The sequence below is a fragment of the Anguilla rostrata genome, unplaced genomic scaffold (genome assembly GCF_018555375.3).
Source record: "Anguilla rostrata isolate EN2019 unplaced genomic scaffold, ASM1855537v3 scaf0383, whole genome shotgun sequence".
NCBI classification, from domain to species: domain Eukaryota; kingdom Metazoa; phylum Chordata; class Actinopteri; order Anguilliformes; family Anguillidae; genus Anguilla; species Anguilla rostrata.
In genome coordinates this window covers 1-9,689 of record NW_026985906.1, presented here as the reverse complement: position 1 = coordinate 9,689, position 9,689 = coordinate 1, and the positions used below count along the sequence as shown (strand labels likewise).

At 41.8% G+C, this 9,689-nt stretch overlaps 1 protein-coding gene across 1 annotated transcript; it reads right to left on the bottom strand.

Moving 5' to 3' along the window:
- Window positions 1-211: 211 nt before the first annotated feature.
- Window positions 212-9,461, bottom strand: LOC135246479 (adenosine deaminase 2-A-like). Its single transcript, XM_064319926.1, is given in 12 exon segments — window positions 212-459; window positions 875-1,077; window positions 1,204-1,361; window positions 1,500-1,608; window positions 1,763-1,808; window positions 1,810-1,851; window positions 2,182-2,309; window positions 2,595-2,648; window positions 2,840-3,014; window positions 3,266-3,485; window positions 4,017-4,361; window positions 5,095-9,461. Coding segments are annotated over 12 exon segments (1,623 nt in total). The 5' UTR covers window positions 5,147-9,461; the 3' UTR covers window positions 212-368.
- Between the last annotated feature and the right edge of the window lie 228 nt (window positions 9,462-9,689).

Below are 9,689 nucleotides of genomic sequence, written 5' to 3'. Positions count from 1 at the left end.
TTTCATATGTACTGTACACAAATTAAGATTTTGTATGTTTTTTTATAGCCTCAAAATGTTTTCCGATGGCAAAGTACATGGCCATGTAATTAGATGATTGTCATGTGACTTGATGTGTGTGTACATACAAAGGAGGAGGTGCATGTCTTTTGACCTGACAAGGATCCACATTTTATCAAAATATTGTCAATAATTGGTGGAAACAGCAGCGTAGTGTGCGGGTTCTAAATTTATTCTGTTTTTTTTGTTAGTCATGAGCTGCTCTCCACCCTGGACACATCTCTGTGGATTTATCTGGCACATGAACCCCGTGGCCTGGTGTGACTTTGCCACCTGGTTCCCAGTCATTCCCTCTTGTGCTCTGGGCTCTATTGAGAGTTCTCAGAAATGAACTTGTCCCACTTCCTCTGCCACAGGGCCAGCATTTTGTCCTTCAGTTCAGGAGAGAGGGAGCTGTATCTGAAACCAGGGGGAGGGGAATCAGAGTCCTTCTGTGGGCACACACACATGCACACACACCATAGACTGAACACATACATTTACAATACATGCAGTGTACATATATCCTTACAGGGAATGCATATGTATAAATGTATATGCGTGCACACACACTTCACTGTCCATACAGTGAACACACGTATGTATTCCCTACCCTCTATATAGTGAACACATAATACAAACATTCAATGAATGAACATAAACATACATACACACCCCATATTGTGTACAGTGAACTCACACACACACACACCTTTGGCATTCAACAAAACAAAAACGGCCAACTGTATGAACGGTACTGTAACCGCAGCGACGTACTGTTGACTATATTCACACGCCACGTTCCATGTTGGTGTGGTTCAGACAGAGGCCTCACCTGATGGAGTTGATAGCCAGCTCCTTGAGCGTGCCCAGGTGGGCGTTCATCCCGCCCAGGCCCACAAACGCCTCGTAGAAGTCGTACGAGAGCCCAGTCGCTCCAAAGGTGGCTGGGTCATCTGAGCTGACCACCATTGGATGGCCTTCAGACATGAGTGCTGCAGCAGGGTGATTCCTCAGGTCCGAGACAAGCCCAAGAACCTGAAAGGGGAAAGGGCAGGAAAAGCGGCTGAGGACTGACATCCTTCATTTTTGGTCTGTCTGAATGTGCCAGCTTGTTCAGTGGTGCGCTGTGTGAGTGACAGGTGCAGGCCACAATGGGAGTACCTGATTGGATATGGGGCAGACTTCCACAGCCACACCCCTCTTCCTGGAGAGTTCCTTGGCTAGAGGGTGGCGTGCCAGGGCAAACCCGTGCCCAATGCGAGTGGTGTTGAAAAGCAGGGCGTCCAGAAGGTTCTCATCCACGTATGTGCCCTCCGAGTCTACACACATATACACCATTAAATGTACACATATTTCTCTAGAGTGAAATTGTGACTCGTGTTTCTCTGACTCAGAGGTGTATATGTGGAAGGACTTAGAGATTAAAAGTCATGGGTTAGGGGTCATGATTGGTTCACCTGTTTCTCCTGCATGGAAGAAGTAGGGCAGAGTGACTCCAAGCTCTGCTGGCAGGGACAAGGCCTCCCTGAAGTACCAGAGGGGTCTCCCTCCATCCTCACGGCCCACCTCCAAAACATAGCAACACCTTAGCATACCCCTCTCCCTATATATCACACTCACATAACACACCAATACCACGCAGTGCACAATCATAACAGTAAAAGGAGACCAGATATCTGATATACCCAGATAAGGTTCCTGTCTCCCAAGATCTCCTCACCAGGTCAAATCCAGCCATGACTTCCGGAAACTCTTTCTGCAGGTGTGGCCTCCTCCACTACAGCTTTGACCTCAGACACATTGAGACCCCTGAGAGACAGAGGACAAAAAAGACAAGCTCACATTGACATAGTTAATACAATATGTTGAAAATCCTTGTTGAAAATGTGGCATAATAATAATAATATACTGAACTTCTAATTTGAACAAATAGTGTTTCTCCTAGCACTTTCAGGTGCTGTAAGTGGTTAGAAATACAGTCCAGATTTTACATTTTAAACGTTTACATTCCTAAAATAAACACACTGCACAAACCTGACTCTAGAATAAGGATTGGAATGAGAAGCCATTTTAATACAGTAGACAGTGACCTTTATTTTGATTTTGAGCCTGTACATTTCTATCTTCTTAAATTTTTACCTGTGTACAGAAAGGATTATTCGAACTCCCAGAAAATCAGGATGGTCCTCCACAAACTTCCTGGTCACATCCTGATAGGTGTTCAAGCACCAGGCCCTGTCATGTGTACTTCCATCAAGCTCATAGGTCTGTGGAAATGCAGAGCATTTAAGGAGCTCGGCTTATAACCCACAGGCTACAGATTCAATTACAACATGATCTGGCACGAACATTGCACCCTTGAGCAAGATATAAACCATGTACTTAAAATTAAATTACGGTAAACAATGTTTAGTTGTCCTAAATGAGGATATGGAGCAGCCTATTAAATGTTGTATCACGGTGCACTTCAAAGTCAATACACTACATTTGTGCAGTAAAAACATCCATGACACATGGGTTCAGCCCTAATTGGGAATGCTGTCTTTATTCACCAGTGACACTCCGGATCTCAGCTCCAGGTACATGAATGGTAAATGGTAAATGGACTGCATTTATATAGCGCTTTTATCCAAAGCGCTTTACAACTGATGCCTCTCATTCGCCAGAGCAGTTAGGGGTTAGGGGTTAGGTGTCTTGCTCAAGGACACTTCGACACGCCCAGGGCGGGCTTTGAACCGGCAACCCTCCGACTGCCAGACAATCGGTCTTACCTCCTGAGCTATGTCGCCCCTATGACATTGTCTGTATAGAACTGCTGCACACCCTGGTAGAAATAGTCCTTGAAAACAGGTACATAGCTGATCAGTCCAGGTGCTGCGTTGAAAGTCTCCTCAAACCTGTCCCACAAGGCATCCTGGCTTGGGTAGGCTGTGGCAGGGTGTTCTGTGAGCAATGCGAGGTTCTGCTTCAGGCTGTTTAATTGCAGATGACAGTTGTAAACGACAAGCCATGATGTGTTATCAGTGATTCATAAACTCCAACCAATCCCAGACTGTCTCTTCTACTTTCTATTCAATCTTAACAGTCAATCTGTCACAACAGCCAGTAGACACACCTATTACGGGAACCACAAAGTTTCATTTCCCATCTCTAACCCACAGTCAAATAGAAACAAAACCACAGGTATTTTGCATAGAACCTCCATCCCAAGGTGAGCACCCACCTGTTGTCCAGGTCGGTGGTGTTGTCCACCTTTCCCCTCAGTGTCTCCAGCAGAACCCAAGCAGAACACTGCGGAAGGGGGCGGGGCCGCTTGGCAGAGAAGAGGAAGCGGACTGATTGGCTTGCGGTGAAGCAGATATAACAGTGCGGCCTGTAGGTCACGTTCTTCACCAGCCATTCCACCCCCACCACAGCAAAATCGTGGATGTGCAGAGCAGCCCCTTAAACACAAAGATGACCCAATGAACAGCAGCCAGCAAGTATACCACCCAGCGGCCTTTGCATGGAAAACTGTAGACGTGAGTCACTTCCATCTTGACTAAATCAAAAACCCGCTGCCCCAGCTCAGTGATGGGGACACTGCAGGAGGTGCGGTCCTTCGGATGAGATGTTAAACTGAGGTTCTGACTCACTGTGGTCATTAAAAGACCCAATGGCTGTCCTTAAAAAAAGTCATGTTACTTCAAAAATCCCCCAACCCCTAAAACTGACTCTCTTATACCTGGCCACCTAATCATCCCCTCCATAATCATTTAAATTCCCTACCTAATTTAATTACCCATATTTTCAATGCAAGAGAGAACCAGGTTCTCAGTTGTCCTACATGGTAAAAATAAAGGTTAAATGAGTAAATAAAATTAATGTTCTCCAAATTCAAGGTGCTCACTGAGTAATGTCAGATGGTGATGATGATAATCATAATAATGATGAATATACAGCAGTCTCATTTGTGTCTGTGAAGACTACATTACCTTTGGGCATCTTCTGTAGCAGCCTAAAGACTGGGCTCCGCTGGATGAGGGGTAGGGCTTTGAAGAAGTGTATTGCTGGAGGGAATTGTGGCTCCTCCATTTCCCGCTGTTTCAACTTGTGTAGCTGAGCACTCAGCCTCCGCTCAGCCTCTGTCAGCACAACAGTGTCCCCTGTTTGTCGGGAGGCCTCCTGCTGTATCAGTAATTCTCTCTGGCGAGGGTCTGGGATCCCGCCACACACACCTGCCCAGCATAGCAGCAACACTGACAGCAGAGTTACCTGGGAACCATGCAGGGAGGACAGCAGTGCCATGCTGTAGGCTGGGAAGAACACAGTGGACAGTGCTGTGGGGAAGATTAGAATAAGACTAGGGTTAAAGAAACTAATGTGGAGGAGAAAGTTCTTCAGTGATCTTGGCCTTTCAAGTTCCCTACAGCATAGAACTGGCCAAATGGTGAAATCAAAAGGCCTTACAGAAGTGAAATAGGGACTGGGGTTTTTATCAAAATTAAGAGCGTTCATGGGCTCACAAGTAACTTTATTGTACCATGAGAACAAAATGAATTATTCACTGCTGCAAAAAGTGTGCAATAAAAACTTACATTATTTACATTTTCTTCATTTTAAGCTATTTGTGTGAAAGCATATCATATTTTTTTAGTGTACAAGAGAAATACGAATTCACGCTTCATTTATACAGATATCTATGTACAGTTAAAATAAAGTTCAATCTTGTTTTGCTAAGATTTCAGAGAATACCATTTAGGTGGGAAAAGGAGAAGAGGACATGTAGTGGTGTTACAGTATGTCAAAGTCAAACGGTAGTTTTAATTAAGCTTTTCCATGATAAAACTTTTTCCAAAAAGCTTTCACATACACAAAAAACAAAAATACTAATGCATTTTATCACTGACCTTCAAATACTTCAATGATATTTCCTTGTCAAAATGACTCATCTTTAAAGATTATAGATTATTTTTTCATGAATTTAATCATGCAGAGAAAATGCTGTTCCTACATAAAGTAACCATTTTTTATTTTAAAAAGCAATACACACACAAAATCCTGCTTACTCACAGCTAGTTTCAAGGATCATACCCAGCTTCTTTCTCTGGGCATCCCCTCCCATTCCAAGACTTGTCAGTCACTTACTGAGAAAAATCAAAAACCATTTCCACTGTTTTATCAGCCACTGACAGGAAAAACGGTAAGTTAGCAACAACATAAAATGATACTGAACACTGATGTCAAACTAAGTGGTTTTTTCCACAGCATAGAACATTGTAATCTCTTCTGAATTTCCCAGTCCAAGAGAAAATGCACCATGCACAGCATTTTAACGTCCTAGCATGTGATCAACAATATAATGCTCACAAATTACTCATCACGAAAACAACAGCACTCTGTAGTTTATCATGGACAAAGCTCAATACACACTGAAAACAAGGCTCATAGTCTTCGACTGCAGGCATAAAATGTTCTCATGACTAATGGATAATTATCTGAAAAGCGCAAGCATGTATACAAGTTTTGTATGGAAAAACTGGCTTTGTGGAATTTGTATTTTGGCCTGTTTGCAACTGACCGTGAATAATTGTTGCTCTGTAATCCATGATGTGATTTGGGGTATTAAAACGGAATCCAACTGAATTCTAAACTCACATTAAGTAATAGGATATGACAATCACAATCAAAAATTTAAATGGGTTGGATGATGATAATGGTATGACCTAATGTTGTGCTGTTGTCCATCTATCCATCCATTATCTATACCCGCTTATCCTGAGCAGGGTCGCAGGGGGTGCTGGAGCCTATCCCAGCGTTCATTGGGCGAGAGGCAGGAATACACCCTGGACAGGCCACCAATCTATCGCACCATTCACTCACACACTCATACCTATGGGCAATTTAGGGTCTCCAATTGGCCTGTGGAAGGGGCGACATAGCTCAGGAGGTAAGAACGGTTGTCTGGCAGTCGGAGGGTTGCCGGTTCGATCCCCCACCCTGGGCATGTCGAAGTGTCCCTGAGCAAGACACCTAACCCCTAATTGCTCTGGTGAATGCGAGGCATCAATTGTAAAGCGCTTTGGATAAATGCGCTATATAAATGCAGTCCATTTACCAACTAGAGTACCCGGAGGAAACATGCAAACTCCACACAGAAAGGCCCCAAGCCGAGATTCAAATACGCAACCTTCTTGCTGTGAGGCGACAGTGCTACCCACTGCACCACTGTGCCGCCCGTTGTACTGTTGTGTCTCAGAATGTTAAGAAGGGTCATATCGTGCAAATATGTGTGTTTATTAGCTTAGCCTATATGCAGTGAGCTCCATAATGTTAGGAACAAAGCCTTTTTTTTCTTGATTTGGTTCTGTACTCCACAATTTTAGATTTGCAATCAAATATCATACGGCTAAAATGCTGATTCTCAGCTTTTATTAAGGACTATTTTTGTTTATACATTTCGGTATCCCAAAACAAGAAACATAAAAGAGATGTACCTGCAAGAACAGCATAAACGGGTCATCAGCAAGACCAGCATGAGTGGAGGTAGGTTTTGTCAAACCTACGTCTAACATGCTGGTCACCAGCATGACCAGTTTGTTTTGGTTTAAACTGGAATCAGGAAGGGACGATGTGGTTATGCTGCTTTCTGCATGTATTCACTTTGACGGTTTGGTGACGGTGAGTTTTATATTTCACGTTAACTTGAACCAGAAGGCAAACTATTAAAATCAGCAAGAAAATACTATTGACGATGTATGAAGTGTTACATTAAAACAATGTCTAAACTAAATGTGCTCTTGGTAAAATTAAGTGAGAATTAGAATCGGTTTCAACTAAATTTTTTAATTGACTGCAGAATACTTTGAGTTCTTTGGCGGAACTGCAGTGCAACTTCGCAGATCTTCGAAGATGATAAGGTAAGGTATCGCGCGTCGCCTAGTGGTCATTTGAAAAGAAAATTTTATCGTTATCTTTAAAAGGCTATTTGTTCGGTGAAATATAAACTTTTTCAAATGATTGAAAAATAAAGTTTTGTATTGACCAACAAAGAGAAAATACGTTGTTTACATTTTTGTAGCCGATCTAAAAGTCAGGATTATTGTTTTGTTAAATGAGAAATGTGATCGTGCAAGTTGTACAAGAAATGGAAAAGAAATGTTAAAGGAACCTTTTCCTATTACTTTCCCGTCTAACACTTTACATTATTGCAGGTATTAACATGAATGACTGATTTGCAAATACATCAATTAAGCATGAAATTAACTTTTAATTGGTTAGTAGTTAAATACATTAACTAATTTATTAGTTTAATGTATTTAACTATGCATTAGTCATTATTTGTTCATTAGCAAAACGTAAAATAATTTTTTTTTTAGTTAACCGTTAACAAAAACTGTTTTTTTATTCCCATATGAATTGGCATTAAATGGTGTAATTGTGAACATGACTAACGATGTACAAATACATTAACAAAGATGTAAAGCTTTTCAGTAGTTAGTACAACTACATTAGTTAGTGCCAATTCATGCGACCGTATTGTAAAGTGTAACCGTTTTTCTCGAAACTTAAAATGTATTAGGTGTAACACGGTGACAACATAGAAATCTTGGTTCATAGTTAATCAGATGTTTAATCTCAGTCTTATCTCAGTCACGTATTACCATAAACCTTGACACTGGTCCTATTTTTCCACATGTATTAAATATGAGACCCGTTCCATTCACAAATGACATGTCCCTTGTATTGTTAAAAACTATGGAGTTTTACTAGTAACAAGTGTGTGGTCTGGAGTTAACCTATTGTCAGATTTCCATTTGGTGGCTGACCGTAATAGACGCACATCATTTTTTCCCTCCTTTTGAGAGTTTGGGAAATGGCCATAAAATCCAAAGAATTGAAGTCATGAACTGTAGCAATATTTCACATAGTCACAATTTCTATACTGAAAAAAAAATGATGATTTTTGTCCTGTTGGGCACATTCCAAATAAGCTACTAACACATAGGTCGCATGTTTGTACTACAAAAAAATAACAGAAATATTTGGTAATTACATAACTGTTAACAATAAATCAATCATAAAATGCGAAGAGTTGGTAAGTTACTTTATCAACAATGTAATGAATGACTTCCGCAAAATATAGCAGATTCTTATTCTTTCGCCAATTAGAACATTTTGTTGTGTGTGACGTAGACTCCCCATTTAATTTAGTAATACAAGCAAGCAGAATGTGACAGACAAAAATGACATAGCCTTTTAAGGCAATTCCTGTGCGACTACTAATTTCAGTCATATAAAACATTAAACGGACGACACCAGTAAATGTCCTCATAACTCCACAGTGTAAAAATCTTTATCCATATAAAAGCATTCACACATCACTGAGACTTGTCTCCATTTCCTCAGTCACATCAGGTGAAGACCAAGCCTGCAGCTGCAGCATCCAATATTAGAATCAAGTATTTAAGGACTCTTGTGTGGCTTTTCAGGGTAGAGCACTGGTTCAAGTTATATTAGGTGCCTTTCAACCAAAGCAGTTGCACAGTTTTGCTGGTGGACTGCAGACGTATGCACATGCTTCAGATAAGACACCTGCTAATATATACTCTCCTGGGGCCTGCATCACAAAGCAGCATTACTGACTTAGCCGGATAACTGCGCTGAGTAAAACCCAGAACAGCTATTTTTACTCCAGTCCATATTCCGCACTTGGGATGGTTCTGGGTTTTACTCAGTGCAGTTATCCAGATAACTCAGTAATCCTGTTTCATGATACACACCCCTGAACTGATAAAGGCTGACACCAGAGATGAGTCAGGTTTAGAAATGTGATTGGGCGCTCCAGATTGGTGAAATAAAAATCACTGGGATTAAAATATTAAAAATATACATTAAGTGTTTAAGATTGTCAGGTCAGTCAGATAATTCTCACTTTGTTACCAATAAAGTGCGCTGTCTATATCCACGATATGGAACGTTTCAAGAACCTTTCCTTCCAGACATATCAGGGATTCCTCCATTTTGTGGGAGCTTACAGCACTGTGGTTACAGCACCACTTCCTGACACAGAGCAAACAGCCCACATTCCACCAGAGGGCAGCATTTGCTTTCCTGAGATCTTTCCAAATTCACTATTTTTAGTGGAGGCACACAACGAAGGCAAGAGGTTGGCAACACTGGGACCATGGCTCATGCTTAGTGGAAGAGAACCTCTCTGTCCTGGACACATCTCTGTGGATTTATCTGGCACATGAACCCCGTGGCCTGGTGTGACTTTGCCACCTGGTTCCCAGTCATTCCCTCTTGTGCTCTGGGCTCTATTGAGAGTTCTCAGAAATGAACTTGTCCCACTTCCTCTGCCACAGGGCCAGCGCTTTGTCCTTCAGTTCAGGAGAGAGGGAGCTGTATCTGAAAACAGGGGGAGGGGAGTCAGAGGCCTTCTGTGGGCACACACACGGATGTGTACACGAGCATGCGCGCACAAGTGCACACAAATGCACCCACACACACACTTCACTAATCATAGAGCGTCCTCCATAATGTTTGGGACAAAGACAATTTCTAGATTTGGCTCTGTACTCCACAATTTTAGATTTGTAATCAAACAATTCACATGTGGTTAAAGTGCAGATGCTGTGCTTTTATTAGATATATACATTTATACA